The sequence below is a fragment of the Syngnathus typhle genome, linkage group LG13 (genome assembly GCF_033458585.1).
Source record: "Syngnathus typhle isolate RoL2023-S1 ecotype Sweden linkage group LG13, RoL_Styp_1.0, whole genome shotgun sequence".
Classification (NCBI taxonomy): Eukaryota; Metazoa; Chordata; class Actinopteri; order Syngnathiformes; family Syngnathidae; genus Syngnathus; species Syngnathus typhle.
The window spans coordinates 7,003,605-7,020,638 of NC_083750.1; the positions used below are offsets into that span (position 1 = coordinate 7,003,605).

At 41.8% G+C, this 17,034-nt stretch overlaps 4 protein-coding genes across 7 annotated transcripts; 1 reads left to right on the forward strand and 3 right to left on the reverse strand.

The window, feature by feature from the left end:
- Positions 1-1,377: 1,377 nt before the first annotated feature.
- On the reverse strand, positions 1,378-5,421 carry LOC133165118 (Y+L amino acid transporter 2-like). The gene is made up of 10 exons (XM_061294560.1): positions 5,243-5,421; positions 4,175-4,698; positions 3,622-3,747; positions 3,401-3,545; positions 3,181-3,304; positions 2,926-3,029; positions 2,758-2,854; positions 2,537-2,686; positions 2,175-2,358; positions 1,378-2,094 (listed from the first exon to the last, which is right to left on the reverse strand). The coding sequence occupies exons 2-10, from the start codon at positions 4,683-4,685 to the stop codon at positions 2,024-2,026; spliced, it is 1,512 nt and encodes a 503-aa protein (XP_061150544.1). The 5' UTR covers positions 4,686-4,698; positions 5,243-5,421; the 3' UTR covers positions 1,378-2,023.
- Positions 5,422-5,748: 327 nt separating this feature from the next.
- LOC133165097 (receptor-interacting serine/threonine-protein kinase 2-like) lies at positions 5,749-10,710 on the reverse strand. Of its 4 annotated transcripts, XM_061294528.1 has the most exons (13): positions 10,493-10,710; positions 10,160-10,409; positions 9,607-9,760; positions 9,084-9,239; positions 8,741-8,898; positions 8,597-8,646; positions 8,351-8,512; positions 8,035-8,120; positions 7,803-7,916; positions 7,552-7,644; positions 7,370-7,466; positions 6,910-7,116; positions 5,749-6,827 (listed from the first exon to the last, which is right to left on the reverse strand). In XM_061294528.1, the coding sequence occupies exons 2-13, from the start codon at positions 10,357-10,359 to the stop codon at positions 6,439-6,441; spliced, it is 1,866 nt and encodes a 621-aa protein (XP_061150512.1). In that variant the 5' UTR covers positions 10,360-10,409; positions 10,493-10,710; the 3' UTR covers positions 5,749-6,438. The 4 variants fall into 4 exon arrangements, with proteins under 4 accessions (XP_061150512.1, XP_061150511.1, XP_061150513.1 ...); XM_061294527.1 differs by having other exon boundaries at positions 10,160-10,710; XM_061294529.1 differs by having other exon boundaries at positions 5,749-6,824; positions 10,160-10,708.
- An 81-nt stretch (positions 10,711-10,791) lies between these two features.
- On the forward strand, positions 10,792-12,308 carry tsen15 (TSEN15 tRNA splicing endonuclease subunit). The gene is made up of 4 exons (XM_061294685.1): positions 10,792-11,253; positions 11,337-11,418; positions 11,707-11,842; positions 12,111-12,308. The coding sequence occupies exons 1-4, from the start codon at positions 11,206-11,208 to the stop codon at positions 12,286-12,288; spliced, it is 444 nt and encodes a 147-aa protein (XP_061150669.1). The 5' UTR covers positions 10,792-11,205; the 3' UTR covers positions 12,289-12,308.
- Positions 12,309-12,587: 279 nt separating this feature from the next.
- On the reverse strand, positions 12,588-17,031 carry zgc:55943 (uncharacterized protein LOC406337 homolog). The gene is made up of 6 exons (XM_061294688.1): positions 16,692-17,031; positions 14,813-14,951; positions 14,398-14,477; positions 13,942-14,009; positions 13,816-13,879; positions 12,588-13,668 (listed from the first exon to the last, which is right to left on the reverse strand). Exons 2-6 carry the CDS (start codon positions 14,901-14,903, stop codon positions 13,630-13,632), a joined length of 342 nt encoding a protein of 113 aa, XP_061150672.1. The 5' UTR covers positions 14,904-14,951; positions 16,692-17,031; the 3' UTR covers positions 12,588-13,629.
- Positions 17,032-17,034: the final 3 nt, after the last annotated feature.

Here is a 17,034-nt window from a genome sequence, read left to right on the forward strand (position 1 = left end):
ATGGAAATGCCATTCATTCGAGTCAGCCTTAACAAAACGCCCTAAAATAAGTTTGTAATGTGGTTTTAATTAATTAATTAATTAATTAAAATTGAAAGTGTTGCACTTAAAGATTACACCTAAGAAAAATAGAAATTCCAACAAATAAGTAAAAAAATATTTAAGTGTGTCTCTGCTCTGTGCTTAGCAGGTTGTTTGGCATCCCGTGTGAAGAGGTCTATGGAACACTGGTGAACCAGATCAAGGCCTGGCAGATCCAACAAAGCTGCCTGGATGCAGGAGAGAAGTGCTCATATGAAGTCAGTTTATTCCTACACTCACCAAAAAATGCAAAATGTATCATTTCTAACTTTGCCAATTCAAAACTCATTACAGCTTGTGTCGACTGCTCCGTACCTGATAAAAGCCACGCATACGTCACCAAGAACCAAGAAAGTCAATGACCTGGAATTTCTTCTGGAGCAGTCCACGATTTGCAAAGTGACTGTACGTTATTTTTTCCATCTTAACTAGATTTCCTAATCTTTTTTTTTTTTTTATGAGGATTTTTTGTCCTTCACTCCTGTAACATGCGCCCCTCCCCACACACGCACACGCACACCACAAAAAATAATAATAATGACATAAGTCAATGGACATTCACATCTAAATTAGTAAGTGGTTGTGTGTGAAAATAAAGATTTATTGATCTGATAGCTAATTAAAGTGTTTGGATCATACAGGGAGAAGGAATGTCTGAGACCTCCAAAGATCCAGCTGATAACAGTACCAACTTCTGCAGCCTCCAGAACCTGATGGATGGTGAGTAATTGCATGCAGGAATACTTGCCGAAACGCTCTCTTGCCTACATTTCCAACATAAACTGTAACAATTGTTGAATATAACCTTTGTAAAAAAATATAATCGAAATGGATTTCCAATGTCAAATTACGAAAACTTTTAAAAAAAACTAACGCGCTTGCTCTAAAAACTAAAAAAAGGAAGGGACAACAAAATAAATCATCTAATCCAGTTGTGAACTGGTCATGTGGTACGTACATGTTTTCTTTCAGGAAGTCACCTGATTGAAGCTGAAGGATACAAACGCTTCACCAACAAGTGGATCTGTGCTGGCTTTGAGAATGCCAACTGCTCATTGCCATGAACAAAATAGAAAAACATGAGAATTGACGCAACTCGGAGCAGGTCAGCGAGAGACAGTATTTACTATTGCTTTTTATTTTGAAATAATTTAAAAAAAAAAAGTTTGCAGAGTTACAAATAGTATACTGCCAAACTGATCAAATATTACTACTGACTTCTTTTTTTTTTGAAGAATCACCCTGGCTTCAACTTGCTGTAGAAAACAGATGAATAAAAGACAGAAAATGTGGGAAGACATTGGAATCAATCATTTTAATGTGACAACAGCAACTCACTCTGAAACATCAGGTTAAACAGTACTTCTTTATCAAATCTTGTTCACAGTGTAAAAACACAAAACACATAATTATACAAAGTCTCAAATGACGGAAACGCTCCTACAATTTGGAAGTCTGTGCATTGTCAAAGGCCCTCCCAGTTCAGTTTTTAGTCCAATAAAACAACATCATCCTCATGGAAGCTACTGAATGATCTCTATCTAGAAATACACTATTCTCAAAATGTTAAAGATGCTGGTGAAATTTCAGGATCAACCTAAAATATGATTTGCAGAAAAAATTTGACCTTTATTGCAATTTATCTCCTCGTTTAGATGGCAGCAAAATATGCACCAAACAAGTACAGATATTTATTTTATTTTATTTATTTGTGCAATTACTCACCTTTCTGGGTGTGTGGGTGCAAGCTAAATTTTTGTGAGTAGTGTGCGTTACTTTTAAAGAGTCTCGGGTGCCTGCCCCGCCAGGCGTCATTCGATAGCGCGGGCCTTTTTTTAAACTTGACCTGGCGTGTGACATGTTCACAGACACGTGCGGTCGTTGTTTTTCTGTCTGTGACGAGACGAAACATCAGCTCCTTGCGATCATGTTTGTCCGCATCTTATTGTCTTTTCTCATCCGGGTGAGTCAAGCAGCAGTAGAGTAGCTTTTGGGTGTTTCTGGTAGCAAAAACTGTTGAGAAAAAAAAAAAAGAAGAGATTAAGAATTTCATTCTGAAAATGTGGACTAAACAAAACATTTCAATTATTTACTGTTTAGCGTGCGCAAGAATTTGGGCCTCCTCTCCTCGGGCAGATGGATGGCCACGTAATAAACGGGCACCCCTGAGAGGGCGATGGCGATGCCTATGAGAGAGTTGATGGTGTCTCCAAACAGAGGGACAATGACTAAGAACAGGCTGCACAGGCAGTAGATGAATGGGAAGAGCAAGGGCATCTATGGAGAGAAGAACCCACACATGATTTCATTTCCTCTTTGAGAACCTGCTTTGGTAAAAGGATCTGTTTTCACATTTGGTAATCATGATCATCTCCTTCTAAGAAATGATGCTGTCCAATTTCCAAGCATCGAATTTCACCGAGACTTGCCAAAAAAGCAGAAGGAAACACAATACCTTAATGGGTCTGGGTCTGTCTGGCTGGGTGAAGCGCAGATAAATGAGGCCGGCCACAGACAAGCCTACATAGAGCCAGTAGCTGAAACTGAAATAGTTGATAAGCTGGAACACATCCTCCACGCACAGAAAAATCAGGCCCATGATGCCCTGCAAAGATTAAAAAAAAAAAATCAACTCTGTTTTTGGATGGATGGAATTAGATGTTGGGAGAGCCTCACATTAAACAACAGTGCTGGGATAGGTGTGTAGCGCTTCAAATGGATCAGACTGAGGGTGTCTGGGAGGTGACCCTCTCGAGCACCCACAAAGTACAACCTGCACCAAAAGGATAACTTTTGTGATAAAAATGACTTGTGTGGCGTAGTTCACTCAGTAGTTCAGATGACCTTGAAGCGGCAATAATGGAGGCATTGAGTCCCCCATAGCAGGACATGGCCACTGACACAGGGATGACCCATTTGAATGGTCCCAGAACTTCATTCCCAAACGTCTGTGGAATCAAATTTGCCACGCTCAGTTTCGAATCATCACAATTCATTGAGTCCTGATTTAATCTCAAATAGGGGGAAAAATCATATTCGGTCAGCATTCCAGAAATAGCAGGACTATATTTAGCAGCGAAATGACTGGTGAGGCCTCACCACAGCCACGGCGTCACTGGCCAGCAGAGAGGGCATGTCCAGAACCACATAGTAGGCCACGTTGGTCAGCAGATAAATGATTGTCACGATGGGCATGGAGATGGCAATGGCCAGCGGGAGATTCCTGTGGAAACAAAGAGAGACGGGCTGAAGGCAAAAGCTTCAAAATCAGGTACGGACAGACGGACGATTTATTTTATTTTTCCATTCTTCATTTTACCTCTGTGGATTCTGAATCTCCTCAGTGACAAAATTGAGTGTGTCCCACCCGGAGTATGAGAACAAAGCTGAGTAAAGAGCCAAAGCGATGGCGCCAGGATCCGTGGAGGAACCCTCAAATGGGCTTTCGAAGCTCGTCGTCTCGCCTAGACAAACAAGTTGAGTAAGTAAAAGGCGCTTTTTCTACACTTAAGTCATTTTGGTTGATTGATTGCCACTTACCGGTGGACAATTTCAGGATCCCTACCATTATGATGAGGAGGAGGGCCGATAGTTTAGCGTATGTGAAGATGTCCTGGACTATAGTCCCCCACTTCACACAGGCACAGTTGATGAAAATGAGCATGCCTGTAGAAGCCAGAGGAGAAAAGAAAGTTGGAAATAATTCTGCGGGGTTCCCACGATGTCAGACATAAATAGATGTGTCTTTTATTTACACAAGCATTAGTACTTTTAATTTCTACTTAAGCACAGTGTGAGTACTTGTACCAGCCTTTTATTTTATAAGGAAACTTCCCAATATGATAATAGGTTAAGTAATTGAAGAACATTGTGCTAAAATGAATAATAATTGCTGACAGTGACAAACCAATAGTGAATATTTTATGGGGCCTGGAAAACATGAATAGTTTATTTCTATCGTTTGAGATATGAGTTTGATCACAAAATTGATTAAATTTGTCAGCTAAGGCAACACTGTTTTTCCACACACGTTGTTGTTGATGAGATGAGCTGTGAATTATGTTATGGGGGTAAAAAAAAAAATCCAACCTACACAAGCAGGCTGCTGCAATAAGGCGTACAGCATCGTATGGAGGGCTGCAGGTGGGATAGTAAGCCTCCACCAGATAGTTCGCGAAGGTCAGAGAAATCACAGCCTGGCTGGCCGGCTCAATCAGAAAGATGGATGTCCACAGACGGATGAAGGCCAGGAATCCACCAAAGGACTCCAGGATGTAAGCGTAACTGGCTCCAGACTTGGTGATGGTGGTGCCCAGCTCGGCATAGCACAAGGCCCCGAATACTGAAAAGATGCCGCCGAGAGCCCAGATGACCAAGGAGAGTCCAAAAGAGGTGCTGTGCATAAGGACTCCCTTGGGGGAGACGAAGATCCCGGAGCCGATCATGTTGCCCACGATGAGACAGACGCCGTTAGTAAGTGAGATTTCTCTCTTCATCTGCATTTTCTCGTCTTTTGGTGGGTTTAAATCCACGTGGGATGGAACGCGGCCTCTCGGCCAGATCTTCTGAGATATGGCCCCCATCTTCTCTCTTATTTCAGCCATTTTTCTTGTAATGCTGAGAAAGAAAATTCACAGAGTAATGAGATGTCATCATTAGACAGTCACATTAGTAGGTACACATATAATAGTCGGATTCTGTGACAAGGGAAGAAATGCTTTTTTTTTTCTTTAAGATAAAAACAAATATAAGAAAAGAAAGTCATATCGTATTGTGATCTGCACACGAACAAAGATGTATTTTTTTCAAAACGAAAAGTCCAAATCTGTTGTTAGACTTGGACTCAAATGTATTCATTTTGACAAGTTAAAAAAAAAAAAAATCTTGTAATATTGTACGTTTAATTCCGAAAAAAACATCTCGACACAAATACATTTGGCACAACAATACCATGTTGCAAAGGTGACTTTTCTCACACTGACATTGAGCTCTACACCCAACTCCACGAGCAGGGTCGTACAATAAAAAGGTCACGTAAGCTATCAGATTCACACTTTGAATCATCAACAGGTGCTTTTACCTTCTTGGTCCAGTCAATGAGTGTTGACATGAAGGAAACCAAATCAATAAATTGCCTGAGAAGACAACTGGAGTGACTTACCTTAATGTTCAGATCAAGTGCTGTTTTGACTAATCTTAGTGTCATGGGCCTCTTCAGAACAAGGCCATGAAACAGTCATGGGCTCACATGCGAGCAGCAGCACAAAACAAAATAACCGATGAAGCAAGCCTACAGTTTAGCTCAACTACATCTCACATGTGTTTTTCCCAGCTCCATGCAAAAGTACATTCTCTTGTTCCCCCTCTGTGCTATTTTCAGTCAGGGGGCAGACCTTAACCCCCACCCCCCCCCCCTCCTCCTACAGAATCAAGAACAGGACACTTCTGGGTCAAAACTTTGCAAAATCAACATATATGAGCAGTGAAAGAACATGGAGAGAGTATGTATAAAAATATAAATAAATCTCCACTGGTATGGACTGCGTAGCCGTACAGAAACTTGCTATAGATAGTCGTCCCATAGTGATTGGCCCCTTACACATGCGCCTAAATATAGAAGTGAAGTTAGCAAGAATGTGAAAATAAGGGCAGACAGAAGTCAAAAAGTTATGTTACTATAAAAGATTGTATACATATTTACATATTTGACATTACACAAATGTCACATCACCAAACAAAAATGCCACAAAAATGAAATAATGATCTGGTCCTAATACACTTAATAGAAAATACAATGAAACAATACATAATCAAATCTAGAAAGAAAAGAATAATAATAAAAAACAGAATTACAAAGATTACCGACTATAGACTTTACCAAAATATTGCGTCAAATAGTTACAAAAGGGGAAAAAGTACTGTTATTAAATGCTGCTAATGTGCATTTACATAATGTTCAAATGTCTGGGAAATATTAACAATTTTGTCTGCATTAATTTTTGTTCTAAAATGTATCCCACCACTTCCTGAGTCTAAGGGAGAATATGCTTTTATTTTGAAATTAATCATACCACTTCCTGTCTGCCAGAGCAGGTGATCTCCACCGCATGGTTTGACGCACGAGTAAACAGTACTAGTATCAGAATAAGATCAGTTTGGCCAGACATCGGTTAAATTGGCTGTGAGACCTTGGTCATATGGTTAATATCATCTTCATTTGACATAATGAGATGATCAGGAATGTAATTAAAAAAAAAAATCATTATCTGACATTAACATACTTGTAAGGATTTGTTTTCTACAAATGCCATCAGAGTCTTTGTCAGCAATTATTTGTCACAGTCTACCATTACAGGTCTACATGTTCCTTGAGATGTTGTGGGACACCGAAAGCGGCGGTGCGCTGGGCACCGAGGCGGCGGCGGCCGAAATGATTTCAATGGGGTACGGCTGGAGGCCCATCTGCTTGTTGTGATGAAGCTTGTGGACAACCACCCGGCAGAAATCTTCGCCGTGCCTGTGACAGTTGTCCAGGAGTTGGCGGACCTTGGCGGCACGCGTGGCCTGGTTCACCACCAGTTCGTAATCCTCGCGCATTAGCATGGCGCGAGCGAGCAGGGCGTCCAAGCTTTGATTGAGGCATGCTTCAGTCATCTGCGCCACGATCTCCTCACGTCGCGTTGACACCCACTGGCCGACGGGACCCTGTGAAGGCGACGAGCGGCGTAATGGAGGAGAATTATCTGCTGGGAGGAAGGAGATGATGATCGGAAAATGTGAGAAAAACAACCTGGATTTTTTGAGAACTAGGGCCTTAACCAACAACACCTTGTGGCTCTGCACAATTTACACGCAGTGTAAGGGCCTCCAGATGTGTTTTTCCCTCAGTTACGAGCAGAGCAGCTTGGAGAGATTTGCTCAGGTGGTCGATGGGCTGGGCGCTCTGGAAGCCGTTCAGATTGTTGCCAGCACAAGGTTCCTTCAGAGATTCAGGGTGCTCCAGAGTATGAACGCTGACTGATGAAGGCGGTCCCGCTGCGGTGGCACAGGCGCAAAAGTAAAGCACTTCATGTTGGTAATTATTTGAATTCAATAATTGGTTGGTTGATTGTAAATAAAACAATTTGGTTAAATATACATTTAGATTTAGTTAAACAGTTTAATCAACATAGATAATAATACGAATAATAATATCACAAATAATAAGGAACAACAATAATATAGAATTTTTTTTTTTTTTTAAAAGTGTTTTTTAAAAAAAAAAATAATTTTACAGAGTGAGTGTTACCTTTGGAAGACTCCATGTTGGTGCTGGTGAGAGCGCCTGGAAGTGATAAGTCTGTTTCCTGACATGAACAAGAGCCAGAGCCTGAGGTGGAGCTTTCCTATAAAACACCAATGGCGGATGACGCATACACTAAATAAGTTGTGCTTTCGAGTCATTGTATACGCAGGAGGATGCCGACTGACCGGCCATGGGCGGGATGTGTCCGTCAGCTTCGTCAGAGTTTCGTCCTCAGCCATCTTTTCATTCTCGGGCTGCGGCGAGCAGCAGCTGGATTGCTGGATCATCAGTGGATGGAGAAGATGGGAAACATTTAAGTCATACTGACTCAAAACAATGTTGCCCGACCTTTATCGAGCCAAGGTAAATTGGAAAAATCACACGGCATATCAGCAAACAAAAATGCGTAATTTACTCGTAGTATTAAAATACCCACCCCCTTGCAGCAATAAATGGTGACATTCGCATTCTTACAAGCAACAGAAAGAGGAAGGCACTCATCAACAATTATCACTCCCGTTTTCTGCACGACACCTTCCGGGGGATTTTCCTACGAGTGAAATATATGTCACGGGTTTACACCACGTGAAAACGTACAGTGCAATCATCGAGTGACTACTACTCGGTTTCAGTTTCCCTGTGAGGAAAAAAAAAAAAGCTGTACTAACCTTGGACTTGTTGATCTCCAGCACAGCCATAAGGAAGTCCATTTGAGTGAACTTCCTCATCATGGGCTCCAGTTCAATGAGACACTCTGAAATGACAGCGAGGATGTCACACTACGACCTGACGTCACATCAGTGTTGCAACTTTCAACAGGTCAGCTTGTTCAAGACTTACACAAAACGTTCTGACTTAGCCTGACGGTGCATTTGCACAATAAAGTTACCAAAAGGTCAAAAGGGGCTCTGTGAAGATCGGTCCGTGTCATCGATATGAGTTTGGAGAAATATGAGTTATGCGTGCGTGAGTGTATGCGCTCACTGAGGAAGGAAGGTCGGTCATCGGGGTTAGCGGTCCAGCCGCAGGTCATTAAGCAAACAAGCGTATCTCGGCTTGGGATCTGATCAGACAAACTGGCGTAGCCGGTGTCAGGACGCATCCCACGAAGTACGTTGAACATGATTTTCATTGGGTTGGTCACTTCTAACACACACACCAGTCGGATAAAAAAAAGTCACATCAACAACAAGTCCACTTGATATTATTGGAGAGTGAAAAAAAAATTACCATCGTATGGAATTTGCCTGGAGAGCACCTCCCACATGATGATGGCGTAACTTTAGAAGGAAGAGGCAGAGACATGAAACATGACCCTCCCTATCTAGACTGCTGGCTTGAGCATTCATCACCAATTTTTCCACGACGTCTCACCTGTACATGTCATGTTTGATGTCAGCGCAGCGGCTCTTGGAGGGTTCGTACTCCTCAGGGGGCATGTAGATCACCGTGCCCCTAATTTCCGAAGGTTCCGACACTGAGCCTTTACTGACAGACAGCTGGCGCCACTTGGACAGACCAAAATCTGCAATCTAGACGGAAGATCAGAGTATTAATAAATGGCAGTAACAATGAGTGTAATCAAATCATTGAGGACAGAGATTATTCGTAAATGATTAAACAGTAGAGTGCAATAAATTCAACTCGAATTTGGGAAATTTTGGAAAGCTTTCCAAATACTGCTGCTGAAAATAAAACTAAACCACCCTACACGAACCTTAACATGGAATTCACCGTCCAATAGAATATTCTGTGTCTTCAAGTCATGGTGAAAGAGAGGCGGGGACATGTTGTGAAGGAAGTTGACTCCCAAGGCAATCTCATATAGGACTCTCAGTCTCAAAGGCCAGGCGACCACAGGGTACATGTCCTTCTACAAATTCAATGACAGTGTGAGTTGATGCCACAAACCTCTTGCCTATCTGTAAAAAGAAAATCCCCCAATGTAATTCCTCCCACAATGTTTCACTTTTGTTTCCAGACAGAACAGCTGCTTTAAGATAAGCGATGCATATGCGGATGGGCCAGCAAAAGTAGAGCTTAGGCGCCCCGAAAAGACAAACTAAAACAAATGAAATTGGTATGGAGACGACTTACAAGGTATATAGAAAAAAGAAAAGGTTTGTTATACCAAATACTTTTGGTTATGAGTAAAAATATTTCTTATCCTATCTCACAATACCTCAAGTACCAGACAGACCTTGTGACAGAAATGACATCTAAAGAACATTTTCGTCTACCTCATGCAGAAGTTGGTCCAGAGAGCCATTGCTCATAAACTCGGTCACGATGCAGAAGCACTCCGGCTCGTTGCAGATGCCAAAGATTTGGATGATGTAGTTGAAGCGAGCTTTGTGGAGGACCTCTGCCTCCTTCAGCAGACAATTCCTGTCTCTGCAACATAGACGTTTGCTAATTCACAATCAATTATATGAATGAAAGACAAAACGGATAGATGGATGGTTTCATTTCGGGAAATACTAATACCAGAAGAGAGCATCTACATGTGGCAAACGTTGTTGTAAACAGATATTTCAGTTTCTCAATTGTGATTGGTGGTGATTTCAACAAACATGAAACAGCAAAGGAGCAGAAATATTTCAGATGAACAGGACATCATTTTGAACTCGAATAGTCAATACAATAATCGGTTCCAAAAATATATTTTTTAAAAAGGTTGGGAATCGCTGATAAACACTGGTAATCCCTACGCACCCATTCATCGATTCCTTCTGCTCCATCTTCATCTCGTGCAAAATATTACCATAGACATAAAAAAAAATCGAATCCAACCTTTCGCCGAACGGAGAATCGAGCTTGAGGCACTTGATGGCCACGGTGGTCCTCCAGTCGGAGTGCTGAGCCTTGAACACGGTACCGAAACCGCCTCTGCTCAGGTAGCTCAAGTCGGTCAGCTTCTGGCAGGGAATAACCGGCAACGTGCTGGTCAGACAATCAACGTTCAAGTAGCCAGTAGCAGCTTGTAGCTCCATCGCCGAACGTGAGCCTTCTGCTTTCAAAAGGCGTCAGATCCACTTGAATGCTGCAAAAAGCAGAAGTGGCCTTTTTTGAAATACGCAAGGAGGAGGAGCAGTAGCAGCAGTAGCAGCAGCGTGTTTCACACACATCTCATTACATGACGTCGTGTGCTAGTGAGCCAAACTAATGAAGAAGAGGGGAAGGAAGGAATGGTGAATGAAAGTGACACTTTGGGATAATTGCTGAGGAGGGACAGTATATGACCATCATTTACACTAGGAGGTTTTATTTGTGTTTTGTCTGGTAAATAATAACGTGGCAGCACCCGACGAAGACAACGCGATCACTCGTAGGACCGAAGCAAGCGGGTTTGTTATTGTTATTGTTCGAGACGTCACGCTTCCGGGTTGGGTGAAGCTGCCTTCAGTAACATCGGAATCGACAAAATTTGAGGCTCTCACCACCTTTGGCTCATTTACGATTTTAATTCGTACATGATTTTAATAATATAAAAACTAAGCTCTTTATGAAAGAGCATTGATTTATAATTAAAATTTACAATGATCTTTATTTTACATAATCAAATATCTGTATTTTGTAAGTACAGACATGAGTACTTTTGCCATCTGTCACAGACCGTTAGACGGAACCAAATGTCTTGCGTGTTCCAGGACGGACATATTTAAGTGTTACAAACACATGGTGATGGAGCGCTGTGTTCGAAATTCTAAATTTGTTGTTCTGATGTGAGGTGTAAACCGACACATCTACACTATTTTGTGTAACTTATTCATTCTACACCACTGACAACTACAGTCGACAGCGGCCTGCCTTGGTTTATTTTGGATCAATGTATAGTCATGGACTTGTCAGGAAAGTCTCCAAACTGGATGCTGTTGCACCCAGAGGTGAGTGTATTGAATATGATAGGAGTTACCAACCTGCAAAAATAAAACGTGATGCCAAAATACACCGTATGTGTTCTATTCAGTATATCAAGATGACGAAACTCGACGTGGAAGACTGTGAACAAGCCCATGCTGCTTTCCTTGTTTACATGGACCTCACTGAGGGTACGTTTGTCAAGTTTTTTTTTTTTTTATATTCAGTCTCAGGCCAATGGATGACACAATACTACTACTAGTTAATATACTGTTTACTAATTTAAAAAAGGTCGCAAAAGTATTTGTAGCATTGAGATGTTCAGTAATCTCATTTTACCTGACTAGCTACATTTACTTTTCCCACTTGTGTGCCAAAGTTGCCCAACAAGTGAAGACAAAGAGCATACTTCTTCATGGATATCGCTGTCTTTGTGTATAAATGGTACAAATAAATTTGACTGACTTTACTGTTTGCAGTGCGTCATTGGAAAGAGGTGTCCTGTGTTAAAAGTGATCAACTCAAACTAGTTTTGCTGGAAGCAAAAGAGAAAGAAGGATCGGCCATTCAGTCAGTTCTCCCACTGCCTGTGCATCGCTCTCTGAGCCACAACGAGTGAGACAGAAAAATTGTCATCTCTTTGATTAAATGAAAGGGATTGTGTTTTGTGTTTCACTAATTATGAATATGCTCATGTCAATCAGCCATCCAAAAGACACGTTTTCCTGTACTTTATTGGCAGGCATTGCCATAATAATTATGTGGGAATTTTCATAATCATGTGAGTTTAACTTTAATAAAGATGTTGATTCTTAACTTAATAGTTTTTAGTACATTTGGCTACAAATAATAATTAAAATGTATTTACTTTCTTGCTTAACAGTATACGACACGTTTTGGACAGAGGTTTTCCTATGCTGCTGTGTGCTGTAGCCTCAGACTCCACGCTGGTCTACCAGAGGTTAACTGATGGCTTGGTGACCCCCGACCCACCAGTAGGTCCCTTCCAAGACGGGGGACGCCGGCAGCACAGGAAGAGACGACAGCAGCAGTCGACATAAGATGGGAAGCACAAATGATGGTGCGTAAATTCTAACGGAATTATCTGCGAGGTCCTGCTAGGATGTATTAGTATGATGATGTCTTAACTAGTACGACCTTCAAATAAATATCAAAGATAATGAATGAAAGTTATACGAGTAGGCCAAAAGTGGAATCACATTGCAATACTAATAGGAGACAAAATGTTTTCCTTTCGATAATAGTATGAAATTACACATTTCAAAAATGGAGACATTTTTCCAGGTTAAACTTTTGATGCCAGTTTTCGTTCACAGATTGGGGTCAACAGCAATTGAGATCAGTTTAAAAAGAAAATATTTTTATTTTTTTTCTAGAAAAACAAAAGACCAACATTGACAGTAACACCGGTGAGTGAAAGACTAACTCCAAATAGTACGTGACTTCACCCAAGCAGGGTTCATCTGGACCGTGATATTGAAGCGGGTCAGTACGTAGTAAGTCGATCGTGCGAGTGTGAGTGTTTTAATGTTCGGTGATGGAAGGAAGCAACCCTGAGCCTTGTTTCACATAAATATATTAGAAAGAAATGAGGGCAGACACACAGACTTTTAATTTGGGCCCAGAAATGGTAGAAAAGAGATTAGTTTCTTGGAATGCAGATGCCAACCTGGTGACTTTTTAAGGGCGGCAGATGGAGGCAGTGTTGGCTGGGCCTCATGCATGAAACATCTGTTCGCATCGTTTTGCTCACTACTAATTCAATTGTTAATTTTCTTTTTTCTTTTTTTTTTATCACCAGGCTTTAAGTCTCTGTAAGCCACATGGAAGCTGCTTTGAAACATAATGAAATAGCTTACATTTCATGAAAACATGACTCAAGGCAAAGGAATTTGAATTGCTGAATACGTTTCTTCTTTTTCACCCCCCCCAAAGAATTCATTGAGAAGAGCACGGCTGACACCCTTAATGTATTAGCCCATTTGATTTAGGATCAAATCAAAAGATGCTATATGTATCTTATTTTTCCCCACAATTATATATTTAAGTGGCAAATCAGAAACATTCATGCATGAAGCCCTATTTTCTGACTTGTCGTAAACGTCCAGCCGTGACTTTAAGGAGAAATCCAAGCAAAGAGTCCCTCTTGATCCCTGACATCTTGTGATGGCTTTTTAATAAAGTAAACAAAAAACAAAGTCCTCAACTCGTAAGCAGTCTTTGATTTTTGGTCATTGGATGAGACAAGAAGGAGCTTGGTGTTGAGCAAGAAGGGCAAGAAGTTGCTCAGTGGAGTTTTGTTCTTCTGCCCTTGAAAACAGGTGGAACGATACACCGCAACACTGACATGCTCTCCATTTGATGGCTGCTTGATCGTGGTGCTATGTCACATCTTCCTCCTCTGAGCAGTAATCCCTGCCCTGGAACAAATTAATTTCAAGCAATTTTGTCTAGCTCGACGCTAACACATCATGAAAAATGTAGCTGACGTGCTCATGATTTGCATCGATAGTCAATGCAATTATGAAAGCGATCATCCTAAAATGCGACGTGTTTGTTCATACAACCTTTTCGATTTTCTCATCAAGCATCCTGAAGAACTCTTCCTGGCTCTCTGACGAATGAATGCTCCTGTGGGAACAAAACAAAATGTAATGTCGGTATGAAAATACAAGAACTGATGGAACTCTTACAGAATCTTTCCATCTTCATTAGATCCTGGCTCATCCATGTGTTGACTTTTGCCGAACAAAGCACTTTTCTGATGACAAAAAAAACAAACAGACTGTCATCAGTTATCATGTTCACCTTACACTGTGTACAGTATATTACAATAAATAAAAAAGTATATAGTCTTTTTATTTATACATACAAAGGTTTCAAAATGAATGAAACCACTAAACGATTTTCAAATCTCTTTGAACTTAAATTTGCCCTGATTTCAGCCTCACAACAGTAATTCGGCTCTGATTTCTGTAATCTTTCATAATATTGATTGTGGATTATTCCATCGATATATTTTTTTAGGCAACCAGTGGAAATAAGTTGGTTGAATACAATTGAGTGAGCCTATTATCATTCATTCGTAAGAAAATTAAATGTACACAAATAAATAATATACATTATGTAATCATATAAATGTAACAAACTGTGCTGTCCTGGCTGTCCACTCTTGCCTCCTCTCCACTGATGTACTTGACTTTCTCCACTCCTTTCATTTTGTACTCATCTGCGAGCGAATGGGAGAGACAAAAGAGGCAGAGAGGAACACATCTCCTTGTATTAATCCACGACAGCAACGCCCGGCCGGCGGTCCACTCGCCGCTCAAATCCTCCCTTTCTCACACTTCAGTACCCGACTAAGTAATTATGTGCTTGATTTCTCACGCTGCGGTCCAAATCCTCTCTTCACAATGCTTGGCAAGCGGCAAACACACGAGGTGTCAACCTGATTCTCCTCTCGCCGTGTTTGCGTGGCCTCCCTTCCCATTTCTGGCTTTCAGACAGCAAGGGACTAAAATACTCCCTTTGTGCAAACATGCAACTATTGCAGGATCAACAAACCAGAGAAGAGGTCTCCGTTGCTGTGGGCTTTGCCCTGGTCCTCTTCACTGTTGGCCACTGCAGACAACTGCTTAGCGGAGGTGCAGCCCATCTCCTTCTTAGCCTCCCTTCTCCTCACCCGCGGGCATCCAGACCGAGTCTGGAGGGAAGATAAAGAACGATGAGTGCTGTATAGAAATATCAAAGTCAAAGTCTGCTTTATTGTCAATCCCTTCATATCAAGTCAAAGTCGGCTTTATTGTCCATCCCTTCATGTGTCAAGACACACAAAGAAACCGAAATTCCGTTCCCTCTATCCCACGGTGACGAGACATAGTACACGATAGACATACAAGTAGACGACACAAAATAAAAACAAGAAGGCACAAATAAGAAATATGAGTGATGAATAAATAATAAACAAATAACACAATAAATAAGAGGAGCAAAACTGAGCCAGTGTGCATACAGCAGACAGTAAGCATAGCGCAAAGTACAGGACGCTACGCAGAAAGGGGGAGAGAGTTCAGGATCCTAACAGCCTGGAGTATGAAGCTGTTGGTGAGTCTGGTGGTGCGGGAGCGCAGGCTCCTGTACCTCTTCCCAGAGGGCAGAAGATCAAACAAAGAGTGAGCGGGGTGACTCACATCACTCACAATCGTGGTCGCCTTACGGGTGAGATGGGAGGTGTAAATGTCTTTCAAGGAGGGGAGCGAAGCACCAATAATCTTACCAGCCGTGTTCACTATGCGCTGCAGGGCCTTCATGTTGTAGTCAGTGCAGCTACCGCCCCGACTTAGGAACTTAAGTCCAAAAAAACAAATTGGTTAAAGCCGATACATTGATTCAACTCCTATACAGACTGTAACCAAGATTACATTTGCAGGCGTCTTATTTGTTTTTAACTTAACCATTATTTTTTCTATACGATTAAATACAGATGTATTGACCTGTACTCTGTTACCATATTCTACAGTAACAGTACTGTTACTTGAGTATAATTTGTTGCTACTCTATCCACCTCCCACCACTGCACACAGGCCACAGGAGACCATTTGAACAGTGCAGCAGACATAAAGCTCAAGCTAACCTCCAAAACCAGAGGGAAGAATCCTCTTGAAGTTGCTCATTTTTAGAATGGTCCCACCCTCTGTTGGCAGAATTCCCTCCACCCGCAGCTTGAAACCAACCACTCAATTCTCGTAATCAATTAGTCATGAAGCAGCAGCACCACCCTCACTTGAAAGCACATCTCATTCCCAGACAGTCTTGGAGTCACAATGACTAGCCGGGCTCCATCCACGCTCACCAGCACTGATCTTGCCAAAGACGGTGCGCGGTGGTGCCAGGCCAGCCCAGTTGTACTGCAACAATGGAACCTTCTCTCTCTCTCTCTCTCTCTCTCTCTCTCTCTCTCTCTCTCTCTCTCTCTCTCTCTCTCTCTCTCTCTCTCTCTCTCTCTCTCTCTCTCTCTCTCTCTCTCTCTCTCTCTCTCTCTCTCTCAGTGGGGTCATTGATTAGTGCATCCAGAGGTGGGGGGTGGGGTTCTGTTACATTCTCAAGGATTAAACTGGCTGCTCCATCCATAACAGATAGACCTGATCTATAAGTGAGCTGCATCAGGCTGTGGGCCAGGGATGGATCCCTCTTGATGAACCAGCTGAGTGTCCAAATGCAGTTATCTGATCCAGACGTTTTTTTTAACCTTAAGCTTGACTGCAGCCCACAATAACTCATCGGGCATTCCTAGACGGGAGCTTGATCCGATTTTAAAACCTCACCGAAGCAGGCGAGGGATAATGCCACATATAAGAATGGGGAGGCAAAAACAAGCATCTCACATGAACACAGTCGCCAAGATTTTCAACTGTCAAAATAGGATAGGCAAAAAAAAAATTACCTCTCAGGAGTATCCATAGTTAAGGAGTCAGTCGTCAGGTTTCAGATCATACAGGGTTTTGGAGCCAGACAGAACGCATCTGCGCCTCTTAATTAAAGGCAGCATCCGAAGTCGAGATGCAGTCAGTCCGTCTACCAGCTGTCTGGCCGGACGCAGGATGCTGCCGATTATACCCGATGTAAATGCTCATCCAAGCCGTAACATGTGAAATTTAAATGAAACAAATCTATTACATGTAAAACAAAAATCTGTGTTGCTTTCACATCCAGTGCGATCTCATCGACTCGACGGAAAAATCCACTCCAGTGTTACACAGGCTTCAGTTGCAACACGGTCGTATTTC